The 16217-nt window shown below is 47.8% G+C and overlaps 1 protein-coding gene across 4 annotated transcripts in view; it reads right to left on the bottom strand.

Moving 5' to 3' along the window:
* TERT (telomerase reverse transcriptase) overlaps positions 1–16217 on the bottom strand; it is a 127677-nt gene that overhangs the window by 102416 nt on the left and 9044 nt on the right. For all 4 annotated transcript variants that reach the window (XR_005593687.1, XM_039522697.1, XM_039522698.1 and 1 more), the window contains exons 4-5: positions 14206–14401; positions 4018–4207 (exon numbers count right to left, since the gene is read on the bottom strand). Coding sequence is in view for 3 of the 4 variants with exons in the window: in XM_039522697.1 (XP_039378631.1) it covers positions 4018–4207; positions 14206–14401 (386 nt within the window). In the remaining variant the exon portion in view is untranslated. The remainder of the gene's footprint in view (positions 1–4017; positions 4208–14205; positions 14402–16217) is intronic.

Raw genomic sequence — 16217 nt, 5'->3', positions numbered from 1 at the left:
CATGTATTCTGAATGCAAAGCTTTTGTCTTTGTAAGTTGTTTTTGTGGTGAACTGGCCTAGTTCAGAATACCTCCAGGGCTAGTCAGAGCTGCTGCAGGTGACTCTAGCTCTTGAAGGCATTTAAGGCAATTGTAAGACCCTTCTGAGATGACTTCAAGAAATCGATAGTCTTGTCATAAATATTCAATTTCACTCTCCAAGCACGTTTTGTGTAGTCACAAGTGATAGACCCCAGAGTTTTATAATGACTTTTAGCCATCCTGCTGTTTAGAGCTTCTAAGCTAGTTTCAGGTTTTTCAAGTTGCTCCTGCCTTTTCTTCTGCTGTTTGAATAGTTCAACCTCTTTGCTTTCTGTATAGCTGTGGATAGGGTTAAGTATGCCTTCAATAGTAGCTGCTGTGAAAAAAATTTATCTGTTAACCCAGGCCTGCACAGCATGCGGCCCGCGTGTGCTCACTGTGCGGCCCGGAAGTGTGGGGGGTGAGTAGGCAAGAGGCAAGTGAGGGAGGGGGCCTGAGGCGGCGAGCGGGCAGGCACTGGCAGGGAGGCAGATGAGCCGGTGGCAGGGGAGGGGGCCTGAGGAAGCGAGCTGGGGGGCAGGTGAGCCGACAGCTCACAGCCGCTCCGCCTCCTCCCCTTGAACTCTCCACCCCGCTTCTCCCCCTCCCCTCCGCACTTCCCGCAAATCAGCTGTTCGCACAGGAAGCCTGGGAGGGAAGAGAAGTGGTGTGGCAACTTTGCGCTCAGGCCCAGCGAGGCGGGACAGAGCCAAGGTGAGCTGGGGTGGGGCCGCCCACACCGCAGCAGGTAACCGGGGGGGGGGGGGCACAGGGGAACTGCTCCCTGCCCCAGCTCACCTCTGCTCTGCCTCCGCCTCCCTGGACCTGAGCGTGAAGCCGCCGCTTGCTTCTCAGCCCTCCCAGGCTTCCCGCACAAACATCTGATTTGCGGGAAGCAAGGTGGCTGCAAGCTCGGCCTGACCCAGTGCTCCAGGTGCTGCGCTGCGCGGCAGCAGCGTGGCCCAGCTCCAGCCAAGCAGCGCTGCTGTAGCACTGCCAGCCACCTCCAGGCAGCGGTAAGGGGGCAGGGAGCGGGGGTTGGATGGGGGCAGGGAGTTCAGGGGTGGTTGGGGTGGGGAGATGGATAGGGGTCGGGGCAGTCAGAGGGCAGGGAACAGGGGGGTTGAATGGGGGCAAGGGTCCCAAGGGGGCCATCAGGAAGGAGTGGGAGGGTGGATGGGGTGGCAGGGGGCAGTCAGGGGCAGCGGGGGACGGGGGGCTGAGGAGACGAGCTACGAGTCGGTGGCTGACCTGTTCTACTGATCTGGTCTGGCTCCCATCCCCTCTCCAAGGGTTGCAGCTGTCTGGAGGTGCCTGTCTTCCATGCCTTCCTCAGTCACACCTCATTCATTCAACAGGGCAATTGATTACAAAGTGGGGAGAAGATCTTATTCTACTTCTAGCAAAAAGACATTTTTTTAACCTTAATTATACTACCTTAGGGGCCCGCTATAACATATTACCAAGGTTCAATACCGCTGTTTCGGTGGGGTGGGGCTAGGGAAGGAGGGTTTGTTTGTTTCCGGGGAGGGGGGGGGTTGGCCCTCGGCTGTTTTCTTTGGAGTAATATGGCCCTCGTCACTTTACAAGTTGTGCAGGCCTGTGTTAACCCAATAACCAGCCTCTGTCTGATATTTTCATGTTTTCAAGTTCCAAAAATCTCAGTTTTCAGCCATTCAACATTTTCCCCTGGTTCTTGAATTCTCTGTTGAAAACATCGTCTTTCATAAACTACATTTCTCAGAGGTATAATGCATGCACCAAACATAGCCAGAACCATTTCAGAGTCTCTTTTCTGAAAGTATTCAGTAAAGTCAAAGGATTTAAAGAAATGCTCTGCTTCTTGTCCATAGCATAAATTAAAGATGATGACTGTTACCTTGTTTGCAATGCGAAATCTTGCAAAATACTGCTTCCAGTCTACCCCTTGTGAAAGTCTGTCACAGCTGAAGTTCTCTGGGTCACTGAAGAGTGGCATGTTGATGAGATTCTGCAACCTTTGTTGCTTTGTTCCTTCTGTATCTGTTCTCTTCTGGCACTAGTTGACTAGGTTGCAGGTCTGCTAGTAGCAGTTCACGCTTCAGTATCAGATACAGACTGACTACAGAGCTTACTTCTCAGAGAGATTTACACCAGATGTGTTCACTGTAAGATCCTTTAATGCTCTGCTAGGTATGGCTAAGGTTAGCTTAAATAACAATCTTACACATAGCACCACCTAGTGGCTGACCAGCACAATGCAATTTAACATTCCGTTACATACTGTCCTCAATCGGGGGGGGGGGAGGGAGGGGGAGATATCTGCACGCACACACACACACTTACTTCAAAGTTTTTAAATAGGTCTGTTAAAAAAAATTAAGCTGCTTGAAAATTTTCAAAATATTTTTGATCAACTTGAGAGAGCCAAAGGTTTTTGACAATTCAAAATGTTCTCCTGCAATTTGGTCTGTTGCTGCACAAGCCAAGTTCTGTACTGGAGAACCATCAGAAAACAGGGTGGATGACAGATCTAATCCACTTTGGTGAACATACCTGAAAATCTTAAAAGACTCAGATGGGATCTTTGAAAAGACTATCAACTTTCCCAAAGGACTCAGATCTACTAAGAGAGACCTTCACAGAACTTTAAAAATCTGTTTCTTTTCTTACATTGCAATTAGAGTATGCAATTGGGGGGAATGATTCAAATGAAAAGATCACCTTGACCTTTCAAAAGGAGTTAGTATAGTTCCACATGATAAAATTCCTATTTCATTTGTGCCTTTTTAAAAAGAAATTAGGGAAAACGTGGCATAAAAAGCTACGTCAAAAGAAAGCTAAGGTTGCAAAGTTGAGCACTCAAGAGCTAGGAACTGCCTGGCCAATGTTAATTCAACCTGCTTGAACATATGTAATGAGTATTTAATTACATGATCACATACTATTTTTTTCATGGGTCCCCTGACTCTTTCACTGCATAGGATGGACCTGCTGGGGGGATGGATCAGGGCTGCGTAGTGAATAGGGCTGGTATCTGTAGGGCTCTGGCCCCATTTGTTTCTGAAGTTGGAAAGTGTGCAGTAAATAAGACAGGAAATTTGCAAGAAAAGAAATGATGGTCTTGTGGTATAGGAAGTTGAATTCTAACCCTGCTTCTGCCCAAAGAATTCTTGTATGTTGCTGGGCAAGTCACTTAAATCAAATTTTTCATAAATGGCCATTAATTGTATCCCTCATTTCATGGGTGCCCAATCTGAGACACAAAATGCCAGATTTGCAGAAATGCTGAGTATTCACAACAGCAACTGAAGTCAATTGGAGCTGTATTTGGAACATATAAAGTATGATAAAAATGTTAAATATTCTGAAGATTAGGCCCTAGGCACATCAATTTGGGAATCTCAAATTACTTCAACAATTTTGGTCTTGGTATTCTTCTGTGCCTTAGTTCTCCCATCTGTAAACTGGGAGTAGTACCCTCTCATTTTACCCAGGTACTGTGAATATTTGTGACGCACTCTGATTCTATGGTGAGAGCATCTCAGAAAAACCCATAAGGAAATTATTAATTCAGAGTTTTTCACTGCAGGGTTTGGACTGTTTGTCCACTATATGGTCCCATCCTCTATTTACTGCAATATTAAAATAAATGTTGAATAACTGTTCATTTAGTTAACACTAGTAAAACTACACACTGAATGAATCCAGAGTGAGGGAAAGGGGAGGGTGCGTGGGGGGATTTGTATGTGATCTTGTAATTAAAAAGACGGTCATAATGCATATGCATGGGGGGCCTAAAATAGAGTTGCATGGCCAACCTTAGTTTTGGCATTTCCTGACTTTTGAGTGCCTGAGTTTGCAATCTTATTTTTAATTTTATTTTATTTATACATAACAAACAACTATCCACAACCCCCTTGGATATTAGTTACAATGTGACCAAAAAGAACATAGGCAAATTCAGAATACAGTGACCTTCTTGTCTCTGCTTTTCCTGTTCAGTGTTTTTGCTCCAAAAACAGTGTTCACTTTTACTATAGGTCGCAACCCGTTTGGTTTAGGGATGAACCGAAGTTTTGATGCCATAGGAACACATTTCTTCTGCTGTACTTTTTCAATTTCCTCCGCAGATAATGCACGAAGATGCACTTTGGCAAAATGGTTTCTAAAATAAAAATGGACATTAAGTTTAAAGGGACTTAAATGCAATAAATTGCATATATTTTATCTTCCAAGTGAAGTACTCAGTTTCAGGAAATAATCACATATATTCAGTTATCTGTGTGGAAACTATCTTACCAAAGGATAATCCAAGAAAACAGATTATGCTAAAAGCATTATTCAGAATAGAATTAAGGTTCCTGTCCACACAGACTTTGTCTCCTGAACATCAGCTGGAGATGAGTCTTGTGCAAGAGAAACAGTTATAAGTGGAGAGGGCTGATGCCCAAAATCATCTCTCCCTTGCTCTCAACCAACAGCGTCAACAACACTTGAAGAAATGAAATAACATTGGACTGGGAGATCCTGACTGAAGGATTCAACCAGTAAGGCTGTTGGAACTTGTGGTGAGACAGACCTTTGCTGTGAATTCACGAAGCTTGTTAAGTCAGGGCTGGTCTACACTGGGGGGGGGGGGGGAAGAGGGGGGAATCGATCTAAGATACGCAGCTTCGAAGTATCTTAGTTCGACTTACCTGGCCGTCCTCACGGCGGCAAGTCGACTGCCGCGGCTCTCCCGTCGACGCTGCTTACTCCTCCGGGCGTCGATATGCGGCTCGATTTATCGCGTCTAGACGAGACACGATAAATCGATCCCCAATAGATCGATTACTACCCGCCGATCCAGCGGGTAGTATAGACATGCAACTAACACCTAAGGGTGTTTTATCTTTTAGATCTTGGTAACCAGTTCTGACTTTTATGCCTCATGACTTGTAATCACTTGAAATCTCTCCTTCTGTAGTTAATAGATTTGTTTTATTATTTTATCTAAACCAGTATGTTTGGATTGAAGTGTTTGGGAAACTTCATTTGGAATAACAGGATTTGTGCACATCATTTTTTATTAATAAAATGACTGACTTCATATGAGCTTATATTGTCCAGGAGGGTGCTGGGCGGTACAAGATGCACATTTCTGGAGGGAAGTCTGGGAATGGGAATTTGCTCATGTTGGCAGGCTATAGCACTCTTACAATATAGCTGGGAGTGATTTACATGCTGGAGGCTGTGTGTAATCAGACCAGGAGTGGTTGTTCTCACAGCAAAGCAGTGTAAAAGGCACTCCAGCTTGGAGAATTGAGGGGGGACAGTTGTCCATGAGTCCAGATTGGGTAATGTCACACATAGGCATAAGGACCCATCTGCATGGATCAGATTTTAGGATGGGGCCACAAGGTGCAGAGTCCCATTCAAGTAAATGGGTCGGTATACAGGGGTACACTTCCATGGATCACACTGCAGTGTTGCTAGTGTTTTATTTTTATTTTTTTTTTCCGTAAATAAAACTTCCTGGTCTTAACTTTCTGTACAGATTTTCTTTTTTAAACACAAAGATGAAAACATTGTTAGTATTTATTAAGTTCAATATTTCATGTTAGTTACCTTAGATGCTATTAATTAAATATAAAATACATTAATCTTTTGCAATATATTAAGTGTAAAAGCCTATGTGTTTGTGCACATTAAGGTTGCTAGTTTGAACCCAAGATATGATATGCCAAACAATGCTCATTATTATTATATAATATTTATAATGTGTTTTGCCCAGAAGATGCAACAACTGTGGACCTATTGTGATAATTGGGCCTATAAATTTGGCCTAACTGTGAACTCAAGTTGTGAGAAAAGACGGTTACTCACCTGTAATAACTGTTGTTCTTCGAGATGTGTTGCTCCAATCCATTCCAGTTAGGTGTGCGCGCTGCGCGTGCACGGCATCTTGGAACTTTTTTACCCTAGCAACACCGGCGGGCCGGCTGGCGCCCCCTGGAGTGGCGCCGCTATGGCGCTAAATATATACCGCAGCCGGCCCGTCCGCTCCTCAGTTCCTTCTTGCCGGCTACTCCGACAGTGGGGAAGGAGGGCGGGTCTGGAATGGATTGGAGCAACACATCTCGAAGAACAACAGTTACTACAGGTGAGTAACCGTCTTTTCTTCTTCGAGTGATTGCTCCAATGCATTCCAGTTAGGTGATTCCCAAGCCTTACCTAGGCGGTGGGGTCGGAGGTAGATGTCGCAGAATGCAAACTGCGAAGCCAAAGGCTGCATCAGCTCTGGACTGCTGGACCAAAGAAGCACTGGTCCGGATAGAGGACCAGGTAGTAGCATGACACATCCCCTGGAAGGGTATGTGAGCCAGGAAGGCCGCAGAGAAGCCTGAGCCCTGGCGGAATGTGCAGTCAGGTGGCGCTATGGAACATGGGCCAAAACACTGGAGGTGCGTATGCACAACATCATTGAAGATGAAATCCTCTAGGAGGAGACAGGTATGCCCTTCGTCCGGTATGGCGGTACGATGAAGGTTTTGGGGGCGTTACAAGCGGGCTCTGCCTGCTAGATATAGATTGCAGACGCCCTACGGATGTCAAAGGAGGGCAATTGTTGCTCTCCACCGGAAGGAAGATATCCCGGTAGATATAAAAGGCAGACACCTCCGCAAGGAGGCAGGTCGGACGTGGTAATAACTGCCCTTGTCCTTGAGGAACACAGTATTTCAAGGAGCATGTTGACATTGGCTCGAATAGGGCAGTTGTAAAACTGGGCAGAACCAGAATAAAGAGTCAGTTTTATGGCGGGGCCCCACTGGGGAGTTGTATAAACGCTCCAAGCCCTGAGGAACCAGATGGAATGGAGCGGGATCTTGGCAGGAGAAACATCGCGCGTTTCGGAGCAGTATGAGAAATGCTTCCACTTGGCTAGATACTTGAACCGAATGGACGATTGTCTACCACCCCGGAGAATGTCGCAGAACCGAGGCCGAACAACGTAACTCGGATCGGTTTAGCCACGCAGGAGTCCTGCTGTGAGGTGCCGGAATCATACGACCGGGTGGTGAAGGTTGTCGCGATTTCGCGTCATGGGGTCTGTGCCAAGAGGGTTGCTACCAACAGGTGTAGCAACAGGGTGTGTCAGCGCCGCCCAGGTTACACTGGAGCGATCCCGATCAGGGGCGCTCTGTCCCTGCAGAGTTGAAGCAGGACCTCGTGAACCAGCGGGGAGAGTGGACAGCGGACGGCAGATGGCCGACCCACAGCCTCAGGAAATCCTCCAAGACCGAGCCTGGGGAGAGGCCTTGGAACGAGGAGAGTTCCTCTCTCTCTTTCCGTTCTCGCGAGAGCGAGGAAGGCTATGCGGGGGAAGACCCACTTCTGGAAAACGGAAGAGATAAAGACGGGAGGAAACCACCACTTGTGAGACAGGAAGGATCTGCTGAGACGATCCGCCAGCTGAATTGCATGGTACACAAGGCAGACTGCTCTCAGCTCTCGGACATTGATGTGGAAGGCCAGGCCTTGCGCTGACCGAAGGCTGTGAGTGCGAAACTACACCAGGTGCGCACCCAGCCGAGAGATGGGCCGTCTGTCATGAGGGACCCCGAGGAGTGAATGAAACAGCAACCCCGGATACACCGGGGAGGACGCCGACTCCCGGTGGAGGGAGCCTAGGCTGCTCGGGGCAGAGGCGACCACGAGTATGCCACCTCTGCCCAGGTGGCACACCCAGGTGAGCCACGATCGAAGTGAACAGAGGCGAAGCCTGGTATGTTTGGCTGCAAACATGTAGACAGCCATGTGACTCAGGAAACCGAGGCAAGGGCGAGCCCAAGCTGTCGGGAAGGTCCGTCGACCTTGTACAATCGTTACCCCCGCCTGAAACCAAGGGTGATGGAAGCAGGCTCTGGCGAGTCCGGAGTCCGGGGCGGTCCCAACGAATCCCTTTCCCCGTATGGGAATCAGAGTGGATTTTACTAGTGATCATCCGGCCTAGACACAGGAATAGGTTCGTGTCGATGCCCATATGACTGGTACTTTGGGCCTGGGGGTTCTTCGAATGGGCCACTCGTCTAGACACTGAGAACGTGTATCAGACGGTGGTGAAGAAAGGTGGCGACTACAGCCATGCACCTTGAATACCCCTGGGCTGTATAGAGGCCAACCGGGAGGGCCGTATAATGGGAATGACGATGGTAGGCCCCAAACCGAGGGTACCTTCCGAGTGGAAGAGACAGACAACGTGAAAAACACGTGCCCTTCATATCGAGGGCGGCGTACCAGCCTCCGGGATCCCAGGATGGGATGACGGTCGCCCTGGGTACCATGTGGAACTCAACTGCATCGTGACTTGTTGAGTTCCTGCAGGCCTAGGATGGGTCTGAGACCTCCCTTCGCTTAGGGGAATAGGATTCGCCCTTAGGTACCTCCTGTATAGCTCCGATGAGGAGGAGCGTCCGCACCTCTTGCCAGAGGAATCGCTCGTGAGAGGGGTCCTTAGGAGGGGCGAGAATGGGCAGGCTTTTGCCCCATTGGTGGTCAGAAGGACCCTAATTCCGGCTCCTTTGGGGTGCGGAATGGTGGCCATGACCGTGTAAGCCACGGCCGCTGGTCATGTCCCGACTTTGCCCAGGCGTAGGGTAAGAGCGGAGGTTGGGGACGGAAACGTCGGCGCTGAATCACCGGCGTGTGCATGCCGAGAGAGAGCAAAGTGACCCTGCTGCCCTTTAGGTTCAGCAGCCTAGGGCCAGCGTTGTCAGAGAACAGGCCTGTGCCATTGAAGGGCCAGATCTGTATAGCGTGCTGCAGCCGCGAGAGAAGGCTCGATAACTGGAGCCCTGAAACACGCCGCGTGGCAACACCCGAAGTCAGAGTCATGGCAGCGGAGTCAGCTGCGTCCAACGAGGCCTGGAGGGAAGCTCTCTCCAGCTCCGTCTTTTGCTGCAGGAGAGCATCGAACTCGTGACGGGAGTTCCAAAGAACCGACTCTGAAAATTTGCCCACCGCCATCCACAGTAGCGGATAAGCAGGGCTTGCTGGTGCGCTACACGAAGGTGCAGGGCCCCCTCCGGGTACATCGTATGGCCCGGTAAGACCACACGCCCAGGCTCTTGGATTCAGCGGCTGGTTGCGTTTTGATTAGAGGAGGGCCGGAGGGGTATATTCCTGCCCCCGCCTCATGTGGGGAGGAGGAAGAAGAAAGGCCCCGGGACAAGCGGGTCCTGTGTGGGCTCGAACTCCTGGACAACCTCCTGATTCGGCGGGATCTGGGAGCCTGGTGCCGAACCGGGGGTTGCTTTGAACCGGTCGGACGGGGACAACTAATTGTCACCTCTGGCCCCCAGAGCTCGGAGGGAATGGAGCGAGATGGGATCACCGGTACGCCTCTGGCACGGTAGTACACCAACGGCGTCCAGAATGACCACTCATAGGCCTCCTGGAAGACCTTGGAGGGCACATCGGAAAACAGAGTGCCGCGCATATGAAGAGACTGCATGGGACGACACTAATGCGCGGCTGGATGGCCCTGGAGGAGCAGCAAGCTCTTGGGAGAGTCACCGTCTGTAACTGACGTCGCTCGATGCGGCACCGGGGATCGGTACCGGTAGACCGACTGGTACCGAGAACGGGACCTGCCACCGAAGCTGTGCCGGGCGGTCGACCGAGGGAGTGAGGCTCGATAATCAGGAGTGGCCACGAGTGCCCCGGTGCCCGGGGCTCGATCGGTGCTGAGTGTCCCAGACCGGCGAACGGGACGCTGACCGGTGCCGCGAGCACTACTGGTACCAACATGGAGAACGGTGCCGAGACCTAGATCGGTGACGGGACCGAGAACATCTGCGGGACCGCGACCCTGAACGGTGCCGCTGTGTGGTGCCGAGGTAGGGTGGCCTGATGAAGGCAGGCTTGCCCATCGACTATGCAACCCCGGTGCGGGGTGCGGCTGGCGTAGATGCTGCCGTTGCAATCAGCCCCCTCGCCATGGACACTGTCTCCGGCGTGGAGGGAACAGTGAGCTCGACCATAGCTGGCACCCCGGATGCAGCTTCATAGCGAGCTCGACCACGGTCCGTACCGGGGAGTGTTCCAGCACCAGACTCGACGGCCTTCGCCTGGCCGGAGTTAACGGTGCGGGCATTGTCGGTGCCGTGGCAGACATCGGTGCCGGGCGTCCCGATGGAGCATAGCGCTCGGCTACGGAGCAGGCGGCTCAGACGCCGCTTCAGGGCGAGCTCGACCACGGCCCGTACTGGGGAGCTTTCCGGCACCGGACTCGACGGCCCTTGCCTGGCCGGAGTTAATGGTGCAGACATTGATGGTGCCGTGGCAGACATCGGTGCCGGGCAATCCGACGGAGCATCGCGCTCAGCTATGGAGCAGGCGGCTTGGACGCATCGTCAGAGCGAGCTCGACCACGGTCCGTACCGGGGAGCTTTCCAGCACCGGACTTCACGGCCCTTGCCTGGCCGGAGCGAACGGTGTGGATACTGCCGGTGCTGCGGCAGACACCGGTGCCGGGCGATCCGACTGAACATCGTGCTCGACTGCGGAGCAGGCAGCCCGGACGCAGCTTCCAGGCGAGCTTGACCACGGTCTGTACCGGGGAGCTTTCCAGCACCGGACTCAACGGCACTTGCCTGGCCGGAGTGAAAGGTGCGAATATCGTCGGTGCCGCGGCAGACATTGGTGCCGGGCGATCCGACGGAGCATAGCGCTCGGCTGCGGAGCAGGCGGCTCGGTCGCAGCGTCAGAGCGAGCTCGACCACGGTCCGTACCGGGGAGCTTTCCAGCACCGGACTCGACGGCTCTTGCCTGGCTGGAGTGAAAGGTGCGGATATTGTCGCTGCCGCGGCAGACATCGGTGCCGGACGCTCCGACTGAGCGTAGCGCTCGGCTGCGGAGCAAGCGGCTCGGACGCAGCTTCCGGGCGAGCTCGACCACGGTGCATACCGGGGAGCTTTCCAGCACCGGACTCAACAGCTCTTGCCTGGCCGGAGTAACTCTTCATCCTCCAGGAGGGAGGTCCATGCCAAGGGTACGTCGGAGTCAGCGACGGTGGTGCCAGGAGGCCTTGTCGGCACCAGCGGTCCGGTGCCGAGGGAGCGCGCCGTGAAAGTGAACTAGCGGTCGGCGCCGAGAGCGGAGGAGCAGGAGCTGCCTCCCTCAGGAGCTGTTCAAAACGAAAGCCCCGCTTCCCTTTGTTCACGGATTAAGGGCCTCACAAACGCGGCACTTATCTGTGAGGTAAGATCCCTCGAGGCACTTAAGAGAAGATCTCTTGTCGGCAGCGGCTTGTGGCCGGCCGAGCAGTAGAAAAACCCTGTGGACCGGCCCCGGGAGAGGGGAAGGGGATAAACCCCAACCCCTGTAAAATAAATACACTATACTATACTACAACAAACAGATTTAACTACCACTATAAACAGAACGAGAAAAAACTACGAGTAGCTAGGGAAGTGGAGGTCAGCTAAGCTGTGCTCCACAGTTCCAACTGGCCGTCACGGGCGGGAAGAAGGAACTGAGGAGCGGACGGGCCGGCTGCGGTATATATTTAGCGCCATAGCGGTGCCACTCCAGGGGGCGCCAGCCAGCCCGCCGCTGTTGCTAGGGTAAAAAAGTTCCGAGATGCTGTGCACGCGCGGCGCGCACACCTAACTGGAATGCATTGGAGCAATCACTCGAAGAAGAAGTGAAAGTTAATGGAATGTTGCAATAATCTATAACAAGTGTTGATAGGAAAAGGTGTAAAAAAGAAAGACTGAATTAGTCCAAACAAAAAGGCCTACTGCTATATCTCAAGGGCTCTTACAATCATGCCTGGTCAACAAGAAAAGTGTGAAACTGGACCCAAATTGGTGTGTCAAAAACTAAGCCTAACTGGTGGACAAAATTATGATTTAGTTGGGGATTGGTCCTGCTTTGAGCAGGGGGTTGGACTAGATGACCTCCTGAGGTCTCTTCCAACCCTAATATTCTATGATTCTATGAAAATAATACGCAGATGGACTATTATGCCCATCACTTCCTTTTGAGGCTGTTTAAAAAACAAGAAAAAAGACTTTGGGAGGAAAATACAGATGAATGGACAGAGGCTACTGGCAATGCTGGCAGGGAAGGAGAGAACTTCACCATCATGGTTGCCATCTCATCTCTTGGGAACCTGGGCCTCATTATCCTGATCCTGAGAGATATTCTATTAGACCAAGCCAGAGAGAGGGACCCAGCATCACCACCTTTAACTTCTCTAACTGAAGCCCAACCACCACCTGCACCATGAGAGACTCTCGCTTTTTCCTTCCAACATCCTGCCGCCCCCATATCCTTTTCCTTCCCTACCTTATTTAACTGCTTTCCTATCCTCCTTTTTTTCTTCTTCTTTCTAATAAGAATCTGTCTTAGCCAGCCAAGACTGCATATTTTGCAACACTGCAATAAGCCTGTGACTAGAAATAGACCAACTAAAACAATGTCCTAAACAGCAATGCTGGTACAAGTTTGACAGGTCTTAGGGGAGCTGATAAGCCCATGTGCTTTGCCTGTGTTTTTCTAACAGTAAGGCTGCAAGTAAAAAGTCAACATCAGAGACAAACACTGCATTTTCTGTCTTTGCTGTTCTTTTGTCTCGCCTTGTTTGTGTGTTTGTCTTGTTTTGTCTTCTTAGGAAACGGGATCAGACTTTAACAACAACAGCAACAGTGACAGCTCCAGCCCATCTGAACTAACTTCTTTTTTCCCCAAAAAAGAGTTACAACTTTGGATAGGCCATCAAACAAGGGGGTTTCCTTCTAACAACTCTCTTCAGCTAAAGGGAAAGAGAATGGGAACAAGGGATATTGTTAAAATGAAAGCCTTAATATTTTGTATTTCAGATACTACATTGTTTTTTCATTTTTGTATCTTTAATAAAAGGTGTGTGTTTACCATGGTATTAAGCAGACTGAGCTCTCTGTATACCAAACCCCAAACTTTGTTTAAAATTGTTTAATGTTGGACAGTGACTGGATTATGTTAACATATACTCCATATAATCATTGGGTCAGGTATTGTACCAACACATATGAAGATACAGTAGTTGCCACAAAGACCTTATCAGTGTTAATTTGGCCAAATTGTACATACAGTACACTAATCTATTTAGTTAATAGTCTATAAGAACTAAACTGAAGTTACCATATGTATACAATGTATTTGAATGAACACTGTCATTAGATCTTAAACTTTTGCACTTCCTCACCTTAGGGTTCAAAATTGCAAATTTAAATATTGCATTATCAAAGAACTTGAATGTGTGAAACTACTTTTTAAAAGATAAAAACAATATACATTGTTTAAAAGCAAAAGCTATAGCACAGGGATCGGCAACCTTTCAGAAGTGGTTTGCCGAATCTTCATTTAGTCACTTTAATTTAAGGTTTTGCGTGCCAGCAATACATTTTAACATTTTTAGAAGGTCTTTCTATAAGTCTATAATATATAACTAAACTATTGTTGTATATAAAGTAAATAAGGCTTTTAAAGTGTTTAAGAAGCTTCATTTAAAATTAAATTAAAATGCAGAGCCCCCCGGACCAGTGGTCAGGACCCGGGCAGTGTGAGTGCCACTGAAAGTCAGCTCGCGTGCCGGCTTCGGCACCCGTGCCATAGGTTGCCTACCCCTGCTATAGCATTTCCTATTGCATGACATTATCAAAGGTGAAAAACCTAGCTGTGATACTATGTAATGCCACAATCCAGTACTATAGAATTATTATTTTTTTAAACTGAACATTCATTAAAGTGAATTTAGTAGCTTTTAACTTTGTCTTCCCAAATCTTACTATGAGACTTTGCCACTACCCATGTGTAACTTTTTATTTTTTAGTTCTGAAGTTCATTTGTTTGAGTTACCCATGAGAAAGAGACATTTGTTTTAATATAAACAGATTAAATACTTCTCTCATCCCCACATCCCACTTGGAGAACTCAAAAATGGTTGAAGGGATTTTAATCAGTATCCCCACACAACAGTCAATTTTGAGCTGACAAAGCATGAACATTTTAACCTCAAAATGAATTTTAAGAAATTGAGTGAATGAAAATGGGATGGAGGGGCAAAGTTTTAACCTTAACTACTGCAAAATGTAAGGTTTCCATATTTCGTAAATGGTAGACTTTTATGAGAAATACCTCATTCCAATGTTCTGTAGCTTGCTCCAAATTAGTTTTCGGTAGAAGAAAAGCATGTTCTTCTGGAACATGGTCTCGGTGATGTAGAAAAATGATCTGAGCAGCTGTACAATATAGGTATCCATCAGCCAGTATAGGAACTTGGCCAAAATTTCTTCACGGTAACGGTGTTCCAAAGCAGGAACAAAATGATCACCTACAATAAGCAGAATTCAATTATATTCAGAATCTGTCATTCACATTTCTAAAAGCCAACACACACACGATATTTTTTAGGCTGAGGTTAGAAAAGGGAGATAGAGCAACTGCCAAACGATTTTATAATAACTGGTCCCCCAAGTAGCCTAAACCCCCTTTTTTTTTTTTTATTAGGCAGACTTTAAGCATGGCACATGTTAAGTATAAAGATAAAAAAAATAGTTTGTAGATGCAAAATGCTACATGGGAAACCAATATTAAATGTTGAAATGAACCATTCAGATAAACTTAGTGGCCCAGAGGAGAAATTATATCTAACTAACTTTCCCCACTCTCTACCCCTCGGCATGCAGAGAAAACTCTTGCCTGCACAGTGGCAAGATATTGTGAGGGAAAAGATGAAACTGGCCCTAAATTATTACAAAGAAGAGAGATGCAAGCTATTAGTTCATGGACTGTTTTATAAGCAAATGATGAAAATTTTGAACCAGATTCTGAAATTAATGGGGGGGGGCCAGTGGGGCTAACTGAGGAAAAGCGCAATACTTGTGCTTCCTAATAAACTTCTACACAGATTATAATAATAAAATAATAAAATAATAATAATAATTGGAGATATACCAATCTCCTAGAACTGGAAGGGACCTTGAAAGGTCATCGAGTCCAGCCCCCTGCCTTCACTAGCAGGACCAATTTTTGCCCCAGATCCCTAAGTGGCCCCCTCAAGGATTGAACTCACAACCCTGGGTTTAGCAGGCCAATGCTCAAATCACTGATTGATTGCAGAGGTGGATTTTGTTCAAGATGGACATCATAAATAAATTTAAAAAAAAACGTAATGGCTGCAGTCTGGATTTCAGTTGCAGTTATCTTTTTGTTTTGTCAAACATTGTACTAAAATATTCTGATGGCCCAATAAAGTGAGATCACCTCAGATCACTGTCATATTCAAACTGGATGGTATCTTTTTTGGTACTCATGCAATGGAAGCAATAAAAATATTGCCCTACAATGCAGGATTTATGGTGCTCTGCCAGAAATATTTTCAAATTAAATGCAAAATCAATATTAAACACAACATGCTAACAGGACAACAAAAATAAGTCAAGAAGTGAAAAGGATAAGATTCCTATAGAAATGTTAACTCAGCCATATCTCACATGGGTGGTAATTTTGATTCCTGTTAAACATATTTCCAAACAAGACAATTCATAAGAGAGTTACAGCTGAAACTCATTTACGTCATCTGTAAAATGGAGATACAAGTATTTCCTTGTCCCCAACCCTTTATATATCTCGCCTGAAAGGTCTTTAGGGCAGGGACTCTATATAGCACCTAGCACACAAAAGGGCCTCAATCTTGGTGGAAATCTGCCATAATTTAAATAAATAAAATATAGTGTGTTTCAATGGCTGTCAGGTAACATCACCGAAAAAACACATTAAACATTTGAAAAACTCTGAAAAAGAAGTTCTAGCATCCAGGCAATAAAATATACATATGAAAGTAACACATTTGGAAGTTATCTTTGTAACAGATGGTTCATTTTCTACAAATGGGACAACAGATGTAAATCTCTCACCATTATGGAATCAGTCTTTAGAGAAGGGATGGAGGACAGGAAAAAAGATGCTGGTACTCATGGAGAAAAGAGGTTCCGATCCACCAAACTGCAAAGTATGCTTAAATATTAAGCATATACTTAAGAGTTTTGCTGGATCAGGGCCAAAAACCAAGATCCTACTGGAGTTTCTAGGGAGCATATTCTCTGAAATACAGTGAGTCAAAAAGATATTAGCTGAAATTTAAGAAT

This window comes from Mauremys reevesii, linkage group 2 (genome assembly GCF_016161935.1).
Source record: "Mauremys reevesii isolate NIE-2019 linkage group 2, ASM1616193v1, whole genome shotgun sequence".
In the NCBI taxonomy this organism is placed as follows: Eukaryota; Metazoa; Chordata; order Testudines; family Geoemydidae; genus Mauremys; species Mauremys reevesii.
The sequence above is the reverse complement of the archived record's forward strand: the minus strand, read 5'-3'. Positions and strand labels throughout refer to the sequence as shown.